The following is a 17,027-nucleotide window of genomic DNA, read 5'->3' on the forward strand; positions in this document are numbered from 1 at the left end:
CCTGCCTCCTAATCACCCTCATCGGCAGCGGCTCCTACGTCTTCCTCGTGAAATCTCGCACCCCGAAGAATGTCCCAACAACAACAGATAACTGAATTACCCACATCTTCAATCCCCGCCGAACTACCCCCACCCCAATCCTCAACAAATTCCACCCCGAAATTCTCTCCGGATTCCATAACCGTAATCTTCGTTCTTGGCGGCCCCGGTTCCGGCAAGGGCACGCAATCCGCAAACCTCGTCCGCGACTATGGGTTCAACCATCTGTCTGCTGGCGATTTGCTGCGAGCCGAGCAACAACGCAAAGGCTCGCTGTACGGTGACCTGATCCGCCACCATATTCGCGAGGGCATCATTGTGCCCATGGAGATCACTGTGGCGCTGTTGTCCAATGCCATGGGGCAGATATTAGAGGAGGAGAAGAAGAAGAAGAAGAAGCAGTTGCAGCAGCAGCAGCAGCAGCAACAGCAGGATGTCGATAATAGTGAAGTGAGAGCGCGGTTCCTGATCGACGGTTTCCCGCGCAAGATGGACCAGGCGACCTTCTTCGAAGATACGGTATGTCCGTCCACGGCTACGCTGTTCCTCCGCTGTTCCGAGGATGTCATGTTGGACCGGCTGCTCAAGCGTGGGGAGACGAGCGGACGTGATGACGATAATATCGAGTCTATACGGAAGAGGTTCCGGGTCTTTGAGGAGACGAGCATGCCAGTTATTCACTATTATGAGAAGGAGGGGAAGGTGATAAGTGTTGAGGCAGTGGGGAGTGTGGAGGAGGTTTATCAGAAGATTAGGGAGGGGTTGGTGAAGAGGGGCATTAAGAGGGTGAATGTGGACAACTGATTGATTTCATTTTTCTAGCAGTTGTGTGTGTGTGTGTGTGTGTTTTTTTTTTTTTTTTCTCATAATTATATATTTCGGTTTTTGTTGTGAGCATTGGATTGCAGGGTCAATCGATAAATCTCCTAGTCATTTCATTTTCTTTCAAATTACTTTTACATATAATTAGATATACTGAAGGTTCCTCTCAATGCATGTTGAATTTTAGAAAGGCTCTCTACCCAAAGAACCTGAGTGTGTGAAGAGTGACTATGTGGTTTTTATATTAGGATATTTTATGTCCCAAGGATGTATCTGTACACCCCCTGTGTTTGCCTATATAGTATGGCAGGTAGAGTCTGCTTTTCTGCTTGGAAAGGGAGATGCATAGAATCAAAGCATGAATTCGAATGCATCTATGCTTTTAAAATTATCGTATTTGTTGTTCGTCATTTTCCTCAATTCTATCTCATTTTCACTATCTATAAGTCGTTGCATTCGACGGGAACAAGGTCCAAATCTGGCACTCCGGAAAGCAGAAGGAAAAGCAAAGATCAAGATAAGCCCCAAGCTGTATATTTCTCTCTGGAAGAGAGGTACAATAAAAGGAGATAATTTTGGATGGCAATTGAAAGAGAGCAGACATGGTCATTTCTTAACAGCATTCGAAAGGGAAACTGAGGAAATAATAAAAAAAAAAAATACAAAAAAAAGAGATAAAGAGACTGCAGATTAAAACCACGAATATTAATCCATAACTAGCAAGGGAAACAGTAATAAAAACGAAAGAGAGAACAAAAAAAATATCCCTAATCACCTCCACCAACCAAATCAACCTCCCTAGGCTGATGCTCCTGCTGCTGCTGCTGTCTCTGATGATGCCCATGCCCATGTCCATGCCCATGCCCATGCCCATGTCCACCACCTCTCCTCCTATCCACACCACCCCTCTGCTGCGCACCTCCCTCCGCATTGGCAGCAGCAGCAGCAGCGACGGTGGCGGCGGCCGCCGCACTTGCCGCCGCCATTTCCTCCCGTACAAACTTTTCCTTCTCACTCCTCACAACATCCAACACATTCTCCAAACTGCGTCTCCACACCATCAATCGCCCCTGCACCTCCGCCCACTGCTTCTCTCCAAACACCCGGTACGTCGCGCGGTGCACAAGGAACTCACCCTTTAACTGGCTCAGTTTGCCCTCCACCAGGCCCGCGCGGATGGTGTCGATGACCCACTTCTCCACGTCGTCGCGTGGGATGCGCAGGGCTGATGCGATGGTATCGTATGGCAGGGAGCGCGAGGGGGTGGTGGCGGACAAGCTTGCTAGCGTGAGCAGGCGCATTTTTGTCTGCAGGGTGTCGGCGGAGGCGGCGAGGTTGTGAATGGAGGAGAGCGGGGTGGCTTTTATGCTGTCTTCGTAGGCGTCTAGGGTGTCTGCTGCGAAGATCTCGAGGAGCTCGAAGAGGTGCGGTTCCGTGGTGCGGAGTGATTGGATGGCGTCACTGGCTGTTAGGGGGGTGAAGTCGAAGACGGATGGGGAGGTGAAGGCGGATAGGAGGGCGCGGAGGGCGATGTCGTGCGTTTCAGGGGTAGAGGATTCGGAGGGGGGGATGGCCTGGAGGGCTGAGACGAGGTGCGAATGAGCCATGTCGCGGTCACCGGCGTCCTTAGCAGCGTCGGAGATGGCTAGGTGAAGGCGTTGCAGGTCCTCTTCGTCCAGATCCCAGGAGGAGATCCAGGAGGGAAGTTGGGTGTTAAGTTGCGACTTGAGAGCGGCGAAGGCCAGGGATGAAGGCGCCTGGCGGATGACAGCGAGGATTGTGAGGAAGACATGGTAGCGGCCCATATCTTGCTGGGGGAGGGTGTTGAAGATTGTTGAGAGGATGGAGATGGAGAAGGTTGAGCTGTTCTGTGGGGAGGAGGTGAAGGGTTTGGCCAGGTAGCCGCAGACTCGCGGGAGGAACATGTTCACCGACGAGGATTGGCGGATGAGATGAATGAGCAGCTTGTAGGCAGCGGATATTTCTGTAGTTTATTTTTTTTTAAAAAAAAAAAATAAAAAATTCATTAGTCTATATATTCAGATACATAAAATGTTCCAGGCCAAGGAAAAGTTGCGATTGAGAATCTAGGGGCATCCCTCACCTTTCTCTGGCGCTGCATTCAATGCCGCAGCAGCGACCACAATTTTCTTCAGCACCTCATCCCTCTGAGAAAGAATCTGCTGCTTCTGCGCGGGACTGGGTTCCTCCTCAAGCTGTTCCTTTTCACGCAGAGCCTCGAGAGCCGGAAAAATCTCAGCATGGACTCCCCTGTCCGTTTTCCGGATGGCATCGATGTACTGGGCCAGCTCGTCGGCCAGTTCAGTAAACGAGCCCTCGACCAGGAGGGTGTTGGGTGCTGCAGCCATCCTGAATGTGCTGCAGGGAGTGTAAATAGTGGCTTGTATCTGATCTTGGACACTGCGTTGGGCTGAAGGTAAGGGAGCGTGTCTTGTGGCTACGAAGATTTTTGGTTTGATGAATTCGAGAATTTCGATGTGTGGGGAGGAGCGGTCTTGGCGAGGTTGTGATGTATCTTTTGGCGGGCAACAGACAGCTCTGTCCCCACAAAATGGCAGCTTAAAAATTAGAAAAAATTAAGAAAATTAAAAAGATAGTCTAAAATAATGTAAATTTAATAGTAAAATACTTTTGATATTTTGATAGTAATTTTACTCTTAGATAAGGAGGATAAATACTTGTATATCCTCTGTGTACCCGGCGATAGATGGGTTCATACAGTCTATTCCTCCCAAGTCAACGTCATACATGTATCATTTAGCTCTAAAGTGACCCGCGCCTAAATAAAACTTGGGACAGAAACACAAAAACCATTTCGGACATGTTGATTTGTTTCCGCAAAGAATTTCGGGAGGCATATTCAGTCAAATCAAATGCCATCACTACCATTTTGCTGCAGTGGCTGATGCACGCATTACATCTCATCATAAACACCTACGGAGTACCACCTGGAAATTAAAGAAAGGGAAAGGAATGCTCATGGATTTGAGGTTAAGGAGGCTAAGAAATATAGGGTGAGCAGCATACAAACAAAACAAAAACAAACAATTATCGCAAGAGGCATCTTGCTGCGACCATTTCATTTCTTCCTTCACCATTCCTTATTTTCCCACCCTTTACTCCAGTCCTGCACACACATCAACAGGGAGGGCATGAATACATCTCATCGTCGTCATTAAAAATAAGAAAGGATCTGTCCGCTAAACAACATAAAACACCACGGTCAGGAGTCTGCCACAGTCAGGTGGCTACATGAAAAGCTTGAAAGCCGCGAGGAAAGCGGCAACTAGGATGCTAACAGAGGAATCATGAGGCACACGTAGAGTGGAAGCTGGGTTGCTGGTCTTTGAGGAACTTGTATTTTGGGTGACGGTGGGGATGTTGCTTGAGATCTGCGCTTCTTGGGTCTTGGTTGGTCTGGCGCTGGAAGTGATCTCCCCCTTTGATTTAAAAGGGTCCTGAGTGCCGAGACATTTGGACTGGTTCTCCTTGCAGGCTCTCTGACCCATCAGGTCATCGGGGTGGCTTGCGATACATTGGGCAAAGGTCGAGGTGCAGATGAAGAACGGCATCGTGCTCTTATACTTGGTCAGGTCGGGGGTGGTTCCGTCACCGCAGGTGCAGGTGTAGCTTAGATCATTCTGATGCGGTGGGTTAGGATTATTTCAATGCGACACTTGATATGTGATGCAGGAAGGAACACCAAGAAGAAGCAGGAGTAGAGGAAAAAGAAGAATGGGAGACAGGGTCTTGGATGCATTGGATACATACTGCGCTGCACTTATTGACCGAGGCAAAGTTCTGGCAGATGGCAGGGCAAGCGGCGGACTGGGAATCACACCAGGCATCTGACAGCAATTGGTTAGCAACACATGCCCCCTAACGCGAAAAATAAGAAAAATTCATGGAAGCTGGTTACTAACATTTTTGGTCGGTCGGGACAGCACCTAGGTTGAAATCAGGAGGGAAAATTTGGGCAGCGATACCCGTCGTCACCAGCAGAGACACAACAGGGAGGAGAACGGAGAGCAACATGATGGTAGCTGTGTTGCGTTGTCAAGTATCACCCTAGACAGAGAAGAGAAAAGAGGTGGAGCAACGCTTCAGAGAGCAATTGAAGCTAGCTGAAAAGGATATGAGGGTGTATCAATTGGGAATCGCGGTAATGAGCTGCAGCCAGAGACGACAACAGATTTGGGATGCGACTAAGGGGAAGAGAATTGGTAGAGATTTTAGAGAGAGAGAGCTGGCGGATATTTGTGTGTGTTGCGGTGAGACTGATGCGCTTGTGGAAGCGGTTGTTGCTGTGGCGGTTGCTCTGACGGAGCTGCCTACCAAGTAGTTATCAACGCACACGGAGTGTGGCAGAGATCTGCGTATGGATCTTAGTTATCTATCACCGTGGCCGTGGCCCGTTGGGGGGTGGGGGTTTGTGGTTGATGGGGATCAGGGGATAACTACTGCAGCAACGGTAACCAATGAACCAATAACACAGGCCGAGAGTAAAGTCACAGTCAGTATTGTATTATTATCAGCCAGGAAGAATGTGGTTTGTTACATTGAGGACTCGGAATATATTTATTAGATATGAATGACGCTGGATAAAAAGAAGGAGAAGAAGCAGCAGCAGAAAAAGAAAAAGAAAAAAAGAAAAAGAAAACAAAACAAAAGGAAAACAAAAAGAAAAATAAACAAAAAACAACCCCAGAGAGAGAGGCAAACGTGAAGCTGAAGAAGGAAGCCCTCGTCCACCGGGCTAATTCCTGCTCGGGGCCGGAGCCGGGGGCCGGGGCCCGGGCCCGGGCTGGTTGTAAGTAAGGGGGGGGGTTAACCTGTGCTGTCCTCCTGGTGTGGTATTGCCGCCGGATGCAGTTTTATCCCGCCAACCAAGACAATAGGCTCTGCTGGCCACTGACACGTTGGCCGCGCCTTTGGTTGGGCGATTTGATGCTGCCGGGAGCGGGTCCAGGGAGATAATATCTCTCCCTTTTACCCCCCGCGCCTTAGAATTAAATAATACTCCGTGAGCTCAGGTATGACAGAAGTTAGTTAATACCAAGAAAATTGTAGGCTAGGATCCGTCTTGTCCATCCAACAAAACAGGCTAAATTCCCTATTCCAGTTCTTTGGATTTCTCAAATCCGTGTGGGTGTCACAGCCACAGAATTCATCATAAAATGAAAGTGAGCTCCGGGCTAAGAAGCTCATGGCTTATTACGCCTGTTATCAGAGGAAATGAGGGATCTGGTTTTTCAAGGGTGACTCTTCACAATCTTCTTTGTTATTTCCCCTCTCTTCTTCTGCACTCGTTCGGCAAATGTTGAGGGTCCCCCCGTAATGGATCCACTCCATATGCCTCCAGAAGCTGATAGGGATAGGGCTTTCTCATGCTACCTGATGGATACATGAAAGATGTTTCGATCCATTGTTAGCCTTCAACTTCCTCCTGTTGATATGGCTGGGTTGAGAAGAAATCCCAAGGGGATTTGCATCCAACCGCTCGATGGCTGAGGTTCTTAACTAACTACCAACTCAATAGTTAACTTAAAAATCCCGGTTCCTGAAAACTGCCGAGGTCAAAAATCCGGTGTCAGAGCCGTGTCGCGGAGTTTATTCACACTGGAAATAGAAGAAAGGACGAAAAGCAAAGAGAGATGGGAAAATAAGAAACAATAAGAAAAAGAGGAATAAAATGTTTATGTTCCTTTGGTGAAACTGATAATGGACTCGGCCTCTGTTTCCCTCACTCCCTAAATTCTTCAATTCGCTAATTAACCTCATCCATACATACAACTCACCGTAACTGGCGGAATAGCAAGGGATCAAAAACCACCACCGCAACCACCGCAACCGCAACCGCACCATGTCATCCTCATCATCATCATCCTCCTCCTCCTCCTCTTCCGCTTATACACCTACATCTCCTCCCCCATGTTCCATTCCCCCAGAAACCCTCTCCCACTTCCAATCAGACCCATGGACATCCACGTTCCTCAATCTCCCAACCCACGCCGCCATAAAAACCTACTCGCGAACCTCCGACCCAGCAACCGGCGAAGACGCCTTCTTCGCCCTCACAATCGGCTCCCCAACCACAATCCCCCACTGCCTCACCCTCCGCAAGAAAACAATCGAGCAACCACCAACCCACCAATCTCTTCCCTTTCCCCCGCCCGCTACTGGCCCCACGGCACCAGCAGCAGGCCGCCCCATCCCATCTAACAAAGTCGACCTCTTCGCTCTCTTCTCCCTCGCCACGCCGGGCATAAGCGGGCACCCGGACACGGCGCATGGCGGTGTCATCGCCACGCTGCTCGATGAGGTGATGTCATTGGCCGTCTCGCTGCATATACCTGGCTACAAGGAGAATGAGAAGGCGGAACGGGCGAGGTTGTATACGGTGCAGCTGGATGTGAGGTATCGGAGACCGGTGAGGGTGCCGGGGATGGCGGTTGTGAAGGCGTGGTGTGTGGCGAGGGAGGGGAGGAAGTTTTTTATGAGAGGGCAGCTTGTGCAGGAAGAAGGGGAGGGGGAAGGGGAAGGGATAGGGATAGGGATAGGGAAAGGGAAAGGGAAAGGAAAAGGGGGGGTGGGACAGTTGGAGTGGGTTAAGAGGAAGTTGGTTTGTACGGAGGCATATGGGGTTTGGGTGCAGCAGTCAAGGGAGGGAAAGTTGTGATTCTGCATTCGGCTCTGTTGCGTTTGTGTGTGTGTGTATGTATATAGAGGGCTAATTTTTTATCTCTCAACGTATAGAGCATAGAGTAGTTATGGAACCTCTGGAATTCGCTGTTTAATGTGATATAGCATGGATATTATACATTCATTCTACCTCCCCTTCCCTCCCACCCCCCACCATACCAACAAATTCAGAGCTTTGCAAATATGTAGACATTTAAGTGACTTGAAGCTTTGTTATGTTTTGATTTGGCCGGAGTAACAGGCTTGTGTCGGGATGCCGAGGTACTCGGCCCGACTGACCCAACCCAAACCACCAGAATTTCCTCCCGACGATGCATCGATATTCATCCATACAAATATCCCGTGGTGTACCTACAAAGAACTATTCTCCTGTTCTAAATATTTCTATATATACATATCTTATTTTATATTTTGTATATATATTCTATGCGCCCTCTCCTGATTTTGTATTCGGGGATTTTCAATTTTTGTCTATTCTTTACCTACTCTTTTGGAAATTCACATGTTTGATATACCCTCGCACATGCAACTGCTTTAACATCTCGCAGTTTGTTGGGAATAGAGGGTGTCTAGACGGAGGGATACGTTTTTGTTCCTGGAGTGAAGGTTTCCACAACGGTGGGGTTTTGTTGCGAAAGCTCAATTGGACAGGATTTAATACATACGCACCGACCATGACGGCCGTGAACAGATTCGAGGACGCTACGGCTGTCACCCCACTGTCCTCGCACACCTACACCGCAACCCTACGATTGGAATGGTGTATCGGAACAGGTATGCATATGCATGCATCATTTCCTCCTCCCTACCTATCCCATGATTTATGATTCCAACAAACAACTGATCTACCCCCTTTCGCCCAGTCCCCCATGGCGGCTACGTAACCTCCATCTTCCACAATGTCGCAGTCACCCATCTCAAACACACCCACCCAACCCTGCACTCCGGTGCTCCCCACCCCATAACAATCCACCTTACCTTCCTGCGCCGCACCGAAGCTGGCCCCGCCACCTTCACCGTGCAAGATACAAAACTCGGCTCCCGCACCTCAATCCTACATATAACCCTCAGCCAACTGGATCCCGACGGCGCCGTCCGCGATGAGGCTGCCGGTTACATCACCGTCTCCAATTTCGACCAGGAGGAGGGCCCCACGATGAATACCGGGTATGAACTGTCTGCCGTGCCGGTGCGGGGGCCAGGGGACCTTGCTGTTGTTGGTGGTGTCAGAGGCGGAGCGCCGACGGTTGACCTGGCGAGGTTGGCCCGGGACGGCCGCGATGGTGACTGGGAGCGCTTCCATGTTGCCTTTGCGACCATGCGCAAGGCGTCGCAGCATGCCGAGTTTTACACGCCCCGGCGCTCGGGAATGGGGGAGACATATGCCGGCGTCGTGGAGCAGTGGGCCCGATTTAAGCCGTATGGCCTAATCGAGCGCTGGACCGATGCGTCGCTGGGTTATCTGGCGGATATGTTCCCGATGATGCTGGCGACGTTTGATCGGAAGCAGTGGGCTGATGGGGTGACGGCTCCTGGGTCTGCGGCCGCGGCGGAAAGCAGCAGCGACAAGGTGGCCAGGTACTGGTACCCCACTGTCCTGCTGAATATCGAGTTTAAGAAGAAGTTGCCGGCGGAGGGGGTGGAGTGGTTGTATTCACGTGTGCAGACGAAGGTGCTAAGAGATGGGAGGATGGATTTGGATCTTGTCGTGCTGGATGAGCAGGGTGAGGTTGTCGCGTTGAGTAACCATGTCGCACTGATTGTGGATGCGCGGAGGAATTTTGACCAGAGGAAGGGAAATGGGAATGGAAATGGGGCCACGAAGATATAAGCAATCTATTTGGCTCTGTCGGAATGTTTTCCTTTGGTTCCCAAGGTAAATTGTTAGACCCCAAGCGCGGTATATATAGCTCTTTCACTACTTTGTATATAGATTTAGATGTGTAGCTATCCGTGATAAATGAAACTTGTAGACCTAGATAGATTCAATTTTATTTTTCCTAACATAGCGACGAATTGAGGAAAGGGAGCAGAATAACTATTCGGATCGCTTGCTTAAAAGTGAAGACAGTAGCTAATTAGAATACGTAACTCAATAAACTATACATACGAGATGAGAACTAAGGCTGAATAGGCGAGCATCAACCAGCTAATCGTTTGGAGACATGAATATGGATAACCACGCCCTGCCTGGCGGAATGGAGGTTATCACTGCGTTACCTGCGAGATGGTCGCCAGTTTCTGAAGGCAGGAAAGTACCCCTGCATCCCACAGTGTCAGTAAGGGCAAAACGCATTCCTCAAGTAGCTACGGGCAGCACTTACCGGTCACCCCTTGCGTTAATGTTGCTTTTGCTTCCGTATTCTTCGACCCAAGCGTCACAGTAAGAACGTTTTTGATCACCCCTTCCTCGTCCAGTTTGTTCGCCCAGCGGAAGATAACCTCATCCTCCCGTCCATCTCCAACAACAAAGAGGAAATCAGGCTCCTGATTTGTAGCAGGAAGAGAACCCTTCGCGGACCGTTGGAGGCACTCTAGCACCGTACTCGCAGCCGTGGCCTTGTTGGGGGAGACAGGTTCAACGATAAGAGCATCCTTGTCCACAATGGCGTGGACATTATGGTTCGCGCATGTGTCGTTGATGTGATTCGCACACTCGGACGCATGTCGTTCGGCCGTCTGCGGATCCTCTGCATTTGCGAAATGGAATACTAGAGATGTGTGCATGTGTTCAACCCAGCTGCCTTCTGTGCGTTCCTGGAAATACCGAATCATGTCTGCCACTCCTTCTTTCCAGGTTTCTGTATGCTCCTCGCTCACGAGCCGTACCCAGTCCTCATGGTTGGCTTCGCGAAGGTAGCGACCGTTCTCAGCAATTAGACCCAGCCCTGCGACACGGCGGAAGAGCCGTTCCATCTCTTCGGGCATTCGAGAACTCATCACGTAGACGATATTTTTGGGATCTTCAATCAAGTCATTTAACGTATCAATGGCCCGCTTTGGCGTGGTCAACACGATGCTAGTAGGGGAACCCCAGGATGCCAGAGTTCCCTCGTAGTCGAGGATGAACAGACGGTGTGAGGACCGTTTATATTTAGAGCAAAGATCATTGACTGAAAGACGAGGTATGGACACATTATCCCGAAATGACTGCTCACTCCACGCCTTCCTGAGAGCCTCGATAAACGTTTTGAACCAATTAGCCGTAGTATGTTTCATAATTATGTCGTTTAATTTTGTCCAGCTGCGCTGCTTCTGCTCTGGGTTCATTTCCAGGGCAGTATTCAAAGCCTCGGCGCATTGCTTGTAGTTCCAGGGGTTGACAAGCAACGAGTGTCCTTCGAATAGCGAAGCACTTCCCGTAAATTCACTAAGAATCAGAGAGCCATGTTTTTTCTCGGAATATTGGCCATTTTGGCATTGGATGAATTCATGGCTGGTAAGATTCATACCCTCTCGCAGACTCGTGACCATGAGAACATCTGCCATGGAGATCAACGCAATATACTGAGGGAAGTCGATATCTTGTTTCAGAAAGACCAGAGGTTGATGGGCCAAGCTGAAGTTGGCAGAATTCACTCGCGTCACGATGTCTGATACTGTTGCATCAAGCTCAGATTGCTCCGTCGTCGGCAAGGCAACTTGGATTAGAACCACCTGGATCGACAGTATTAGTTATGGCTGTTGCTGCGCATAGAACCTTAAGGATAAGAAAGGGCAGTGTCATCATACCTTGTCTTGCCACTGCGGGTATTTGCGGAGGAAAAGTTCGTATGTCAGTAACTTTTGCCTGACGCCCCGAATATTGTCCAGCTTGTCACGGGCCACAACAAGGCGTTTTCCCTCATATTTTTCCTTGATTATGCGCATCCATTGCGCAACTTCGTCATTGCTCCGTATACCGTCCAAGCCCTTCACGTCAATGCCAATTGGGAAAGTCCCCACATTAACGAAGCGATCGTCCAGTTGAACACCTTCATTCGTTGCTTCGACAGTAAGTATGCGGCTGCAGGTTTGCAAGAAATGATGACAATATTCTTGAGCTTGGAAACCTATCAGATTGGCTCCAAGCATACCCTTGAGCAACTCCTCCCGGACGGACAGGCAGCGAAATACTTCGGATGACGGAAATGCTATATGGAGGAAAAACCCGATCTGAGCATCAGGGAGTTGTTTCCGTACCATAGCGGGCACTAATAGTAAGTGGTAATCATGGAACCAGATCACATCGTCACGTTTCCAGTTGCGAACAATACGGTCCGCAAATGCTTGGTTCACACGAACGTAGTAGACCCATGAGTGGTCTTCATACGCTTTGCTCTTTGGGTTGTCAGGAATCTGATAATGGAAAACCGGCCACAAAATTGTTTTGCAGAAGTGGAGATAGTGGCCATCAAAATCGCTATCATCCACATAGACAGTCAATGCATCATAGTCCACTTCGAGTTTTTCGGCTATGTTATCCTTTGTGTGATCATCCAATGCATCTGTCGGCATGCCGAGAGTTCCGACCCAAAATACGCTCCCGAGAACGTTGCTGTCGACAGTAGAGCGGACGGCATTCCGAAGCCCACCATTTCCTTGTTCCGACGGCACTATTGTCCATGCTGCTCCCGCAAAATAGTCGTTCTCAGGGTCTGGCTGAGTTAATGTGAACAGCTTAATCGCATCAGCTGCATTTTTGGAGTCAGTAGCGACACCATGATCAAGGATGGATGGGGCCGGAGAACACAACGGCATTGCTTTCGGTTGATTGAATACTCCCTTAGTCCCCCAAGTTGGGGAATGGGGATCACTGGGAGCCAACGGCTGAAGATCCGCGGGTGAAGGAAACGGATAGCCTGATTGGTCAACCTTGGGCTTAGGCTTGCTAGACTTGTCGGATGTAAGGGAATGGTGTTGGACTTGTTCCTTGGGAAATGCCGGTATTGTTGGAGAAGTTGGTTTCCTGCGCTGGGAGAATAGGCTACTGAATTGTTTCCTGTGAAGCTCAGAAGATCCTTCTCTCACATGTCGATGTCTAGGACTTGACGGTCGCCTAGTTTGCAGGCCCTCAGGGAGCTGAAAATTGACAGTATAGGGGAGAAACCTAGAATTCGAAAAAAAAAAAAAAAAAAAAAAAAAAAAAAAAGGAAAAAGAAAGTCAGAGAGCTGCCATACCCAATGCAATCATCAACTTATAACAGAAGAACTTACAAAGACACAACGAAAACCGTCATTGTGACAGAAATTCGGGGTTGCAAAGGACGTCCGTTGAAAGGTTTCGAGGGCAGTTCAAAATCCCTTTAGACCGGAGCAAGAAGTCGATCGGAAATGCGGACAGTGGAAATGGGAAAGCAACAGCGGGCAGAAGTTTTAGCCGGCGTGAGATTGTATGTAGTGTATGTGGCAGTGTATTTATGTGAATACTCGAGAAAGCTGTCTGTCTTCGAATTGGCAAAATTCCAAGGAAATCTCACGTACACGAAAAGTGATTGTTTTCCCTTGCAGCGAGGTCTAGATCCATTCATCATAGATACGTCATCCATTCAAAGTGGAATAGTTAACTACGATTTCTGCCAGAGCTTAGGAAAGGAGAGGGCAATTCACATGCTTGCTCAACAATCCATAGATCATATCATGGCTCCTCAGGATCATCATTGGGAAAACACGACCACTCGGGTTTATAGAAGAGTTTGAAGTAAAAAAATAGAAAAATAAGAAAATAAAAAATAAAAAAGGCGGTTCAAACCGGGTGGAAACATCCTTTTAAGTTGGGATTTTGAGGATTGATCAATAACAAGCTTCGTGGTTTTTCCTGTGGGGCAAGATCCGAATCTGGGATGTCGTATTAGTTAAACTTCCCAGGTACATACATACATAACACACATATATATAGCAATTATATTAATGCACAAAGGCCACTTTGTTGCGCCATCAATAGAATGATTCAGGACTGAAGAGTGGTGTTTGGTGTGCCATTCGGTATCTGTCTAGGTCAACATTTGTGTGGAATCCTTGTACATGTATGTACCTATCCACGCTTGTTGCTGTAAATCTAACAACTAGAAGTTCTAAAAATCCTAGTTAAAAACCTATGCCGCAAAACCTGCCCCTAAAACAGTTCCTTGGGACTTAGGGGCGTGCTGTTCTGAAAGCGTTTCGTGCTGCGTGCATCTTTTGAGAGAGATTTTTAAGCAGGCGGTTACTGTAGAGCCTAGTTGCATCATCTTCATGGAATGGTGGATATGTTTGGGTCATTGCCAACATCACTTCTTTTACAAGACTCTTTGGACAGAGAGGGAATGGTTAAAAGTCGCAGCCGCTCACCAGCCCAAGCCATTTCTGAGAAGGCTGGATGGGGAAAACAGAGGAAGTTTTTGTTAGGTTATTTAGGTTATATTCCATTGAGCCACCCATCTCCGGTTGGTCTGTCTCTTGGATCAAGTCTCATAATCCTCAAGATAAACTGCTTGTCTTCTGTTGAAATCTCTCGCCGACTAGCCAACGAAAAAGGATTCATTGCCTCGATGGGAACACCATCAAATGACAAGTCCAAGTTTTGGACTTGAGGATAAAGAAACTATCACCTCAAATCGTGGATATAACAGCCTTTGGTATTAGATCAGTCAAATCAAGATCTGTTAAGCAGGATGGTGTGTTATAGGTACCCCATTGTCCCAAAATGACCAAATATAAGTCCTAATTGCGCCTCTGGGCTCCGCCAAATGGGTGTTCCAATTCCATCACCATTCCTGCAGAAATTTTGAGGTCATATGTTATATAAACTGTGCTATCAAGATGTGCAAGTTGAACGTCTGTGAGCCGCTGTCCACTTTCATGACTCTGAGAAGGCGAAGCATGGTTCACCATGATATTGTCCATGTTGATATCTGATTGTTCCCTTTCATTAGAATTCAATATCCTTAAAGATATGTTCAGGAATCAAGTCTGACCTGTGTGCACATAGCCGTCTCCATGAAACACTTTTAATGCCTCGAGCACCCCCTTTGATACATATCTGATTTCTTTCCTATTCATCCTCAAGATATATTTAGCACAATGGCAGGTGGGTCGGCCGGGTCAACTATCTCATCAATCAAAGGACGAATATGGAGAGTTCTGGACTGGAGCTTCTTCAAGACATCCTTCTCATTGGTGATGCGAAAGTGGCTCGCGGATTCAATCAAAACCGTCTGCCGAGTCTTGTTACTGTCAAGAAAGAGGCAAGTAAGCACAAGGATTTTCAAAATAGCTAGTAACCAGGTATATATGCACGAAGAAGACGGTAATTAATGACGTAAATACCTTCCAAGCCAAGTGAATTCGCCAAAGTTGCTTGGTGATGATACATATATGTTCCTGTGTGAGACGCTGGCCGAGTTTCATGAGCTAATGACTTTTTGACGTCATTATTATAGAAGGCGAAGACAGCGCTTGCGTGTGAAGGCGAACAGCAAAACAACGCGTAGCTTAAACGGACATTGTAAAAAAACTCAGAAGAGAAGGCTGCAGAGATATCTGGCGAAGATTATTCAGAAAATTCACGTTTCGAAAGTTGGAAACATACTCGGCCCAGTCGCAGACTGCTAGTTATGGTTACTTACTACCCACCTAGAGATTGGTATTGACGTGCGGAGTAGCCTCGAGGTAGATAGGAGAGAAGGGACAGACCGCGTGCCAGATGGAGAGGTCGGGGCCTGGGGACGCTGCAACCTGGAAGCCCGTCTCCAGCGATTTCAGAAGGTCGGTCGATGGTGGGTGGCGAGGCAACTTTTAGTCATTTAACTACCAGGGGGAGGAGGGTTTGCTTGTTGATGTAACTAGTTAGTTATCTATTAACTAACTCTAACTATACCTTGACTAAACTGTGCCAACTCAATATACGTGCAATCATGTGAACAAATAAGGCATCACTGTTCTAATCCCTTATTTAATATTAATAACTACCAATACCTGCTGTCCCTCCGTATCCTTCCATAATGCCGCTTCATTTCACTGCTGCCCAGTCTTCGCGCATCAGGAAACCATCAAGCACTCCATCATCCAGACGACAATCGCCATTCGCCCGTCACACTCGAGCCAAACCTTTACAAAGTCCCAACGCCGCACGTTCTCAGGACTTGGGCAAAACGGCCTTGGACAGCGAGAATGGCATTCACCATGAATATTACCAGGATAGTTACTTACCCGATATTGGCCCATCCAAGTATATTTCCGAAACAACAGTAGTAAATAATGTAATCCAAACGATCCAGCATATTCGCAACACCATGTTCAGTGACTTGCCGGACAGGGCGGGAATGAACAGCACCCGGAGAGCGGAAGTCTTGAATTTCCGCCGCGCACTGCCACCGATTGTTTCCGTTGCGCATGTTCAAATGCTGCTGAATGCGCCAACCAAAGTTGAGAGAGAGATTGTCGAACTCGTCAACGCCGGTCAAGTTCGAAGGCTGTTTATCCCCGGGCGGGGACTGGATTCCGGTGGTCTGGGAGATTGCTTAGTCTTAATTGATGACTGGGAGGAGATTGTTCGGGTCAGCTCATACATAGGTGATGGTTTGAAGGGTGAGGAAGAAAGGATTGATACCCGCTCACCCCCCCCTTCTTTCCTTTCTTTTTAATTTTTAATTTATTTTTATTTTAAATTTCATTTCCCATCAAGTCGCTCTAACTCATCCATACAGGGAAATTTCTAAAAACTTTACGAGGAAATACCAAGTCATCTGCTATTTCAGCAGATCTCTTCTCTCCGGAGGAGACATCATCTTTAGTTCGAGCTGGTTTCCTTGTGTCTCCCTCCTCTTTAGCTAAACACCCATCCTTTGATACTTCTCTTGCTTCCCTCCCATCGGCAGCAAGAAGCCAGTGTTCGAACACATGCCAATCACAGCAAGAGACAGTAGAATCTGCACAAAGAAGATTTTTAGACACCACCATGTTTCTTTCTATCCCGAACCTAGGTCCCTATCTCCGCCTGCTTGGAGCGGGCCGGGCACAAATAATGGTACTTCTTAATAAGTCCAGGTCCGGAGAAGCTCCCTTAACCCTCCTCAGAGACCGTTGGGATGGGGCTGTTGAGTCCGACGCACATCACAGCGTCGCCAAGCGAGCGCGGGGTGAATTCTCTGGCGTCCTGCCTGGAAAAACGAAGAAATGGAAAGAGCTTTATGGGATGAACTTCCGGTGGGCTCTAGAGGAAGCTCTGGGTGCGGGCCTTATCGAGCTTTTTGACACCGGTAGTGTAGGCCCCGGCGTTCGGCGTGTTTGAGAATATATATTGACACAGACTATATACCCCTTTGTGATATCGAATATGTAACGAAAGGGTTTTCATGGATTTGTTACACCTTGGCTCTGGAAAGCTGTTTTGACTTCATTGAAAATTACGATATATCCAGCTCGTAAATTCATCTACCACGACAACATCGGAATGCATTTTTATATTATTTTGTCCTTTTTTC

At 48.1% G+C, this 17,027-nt stretch overlaps 9 protein-coding genes across 9 annotated transcripts; 5 read left to right on the plus strand and 4 right to left on the minus strand.

Annotated features, from left to right (window-relative positions):
* Positions 1 to 69: 69 nt before the first annotated feature.
* On the plus strand, positions 70 to 843 carry PAAG_06700 (uridylate kinase; the record flags this gene model as incomplete). Its single annotated transcript, XM_002791484.1, has 1 exon — positions 70 to 843. One exon carries the CDS (start codon positions 70 to 72, stop codon positions 841 to 843), a length of 774 nt encoding a protein of 257 aa, XP_002791530.1.
* A 785-nt stretch (positions 844 to 1,628) lies between these two features.
* Positions 1,629 to 3,230, minus strand: PAAG_12263 (hypothetical protein; the record flags this gene model as incomplete). Its single annotated transcript, XM_015847776.1, has 2 exons — positions 1,629 to 2,845; positions 2,966 to 3,230. The coding sequence occupies 2 exons, from the start codon at positions 3,228 to 3,230 to the stop codon at positions 1,629 to 1,631; spliced, it is 1,482 nt and encodes a 493-aa protein (XP_015702626.1).
* Positions 3,231 to 4,130: 900 nt separating this feature from the next.
* PAAG_12264 (hypothetical protein) lies at positions 4,131 to 4,917 on the minus strand (the record flags this gene model as incomplete). The annotated part of the gene is made up of 3 exons (XM_002791485.2): positions 4,131 to 4,523; positions 4,654 to 4,730; positions 4,806 to 4,917. 3 exons carry the CDS (start codon positions 4,915 to 4,917, stop codon positions 4,131 to 4,133), a joined length of 582 nt encoding a protein of 193 aa, XP_002791531.2.
* A 1,828-nt stretch (positions 4,918 to 6,745) lies between these two features.
* PAAG_12265 (hypothetical protein) lies at positions 6,746 to 7,561 on the plus strand (the record flags this gene model as incomplete). The annotated part of the gene is made up of 1 exon (XM_015847777.1): positions 6,746 to 7,561. The coding sequence occupies one exon, from the start codon at positions 6,746 to 6,748 to the stop codon at positions 7,559 to 7,561; it is 816 nt and encodes a 271-aa protein (XP_015702627.1).
* A 697-nt stretch (positions 7,562 to 8,258) lies between these two features.
* Positions 8,259 to 9,415, plus strand: PAAG_12266 (hypothetical protein; the record flags this gene model as incomplete). Its single annotated transcript, XM_015847778.1, has 2 exons — positions 8,259 to 8,358; positions 8,448 to 9,415. The coding sequence occupies 2 exons, from the start codon at positions 8,259 to 8,261 to the stop codon at positions 9,413 to 9,415; spliced, it is 1,068 nt and encodes a 355-aa protein (XP_015702628.1).
* Positions 9,416 to 9,792: 377 nt separating this feature from the next.
* Positions 9,793 to 12,803, minus strand: PAAG_06703 (trehalose-phosphatase; the record flags this gene model as incomplete). The annotated part of the gene is made up of 4 exons (XM_002791487.2): positions 9,793 to 9,845; positions 9,909 to 11,241; positions 11,317 to 12,673; positions 12,781 to 12,803. 4 exons carry the CDS (start codon positions 12,801 to 12,803, stop codon positions 9,793 to 9,795), a joined length of 2,766 nt encoding a protein of 921 aa, XP_002791533.1.
* A 1,462-nt stretch (positions 12,804 to 14,265) lies between these two features.
* Positions 14,266 to 14,448, minus strand: PAAG_12267 (hypothetical protein; the record flags this gene model as incomplete). The annotated part of the gene is made up of 1 exon (XM_015847779.1): positions 14,266 to 14,448. The coding sequence occupies one exon, from the start codon at positions 14,446 to 14,448 to the stop codon at positions 14,266 to 14,268; it is 183 nt and encodes a 60-aa protein (XP_015702629.1).
* A 227-nt stretch (positions 14,449 to 14,675) lies between these two features.
* PAAG_06705 (hypothetical protein) lies at positions 14,676 to 15,351 on the plus strand (the record flags this gene model as incomplete). Its single annotated transcript, XM_002791489.2, has 3 exons — positions 14,676 to 14,793; positions 15,064 to 15,120; positions 15,182 to 15,351. The coding sequence occupies 3 exons, from the start codon at positions 14,676 to 14,678 to the stop codon at positions 15,349 to 15,351; spliced, it is 345 nt and encodes a 114-aa protein (XP_002791535.2).
* Positions 15,352 to 15,545: 194 nt separating this feature from the next.
* Positions 15,546 to 16,834, plus strand: PAAG_06706 (hypothetical protein; the record flags this gene model as incomplete). The annotated part of the gene is made up of 2 exons (XM_002791490.2): positions 15,546 to 16,131; positions 16,251 to 16,834. The coding sequence occupies 2 exons, from the start codon at positions 15,546 to 15,548 to the stop codon at positions 16,832 to 16,834; spliced, it is 1,170 nt and encodes a 389-aa protein (XP_002791536.1).
* Between the last annotated feature and the right edge of the window lie 193 nt (positions 16,835 to 17,027).

The sequence above is a fragment of the Paracoccidioides lutzii genome (assembly GCF_000150705.2).
Source record: "Paracoccidioides lutzii Pb01 unplaced genomic scaffold supercont2.19, whole genome shotgun sequence".
Classification (NCBI taxonomy): domain Eukaryota; kingdom Fungi; phylum Ascomycota; class Eurotiomycetes; order Onygenales; family Ajellomycetaceae; genus Paracoccidioides; species Paracoccidioides lutzii.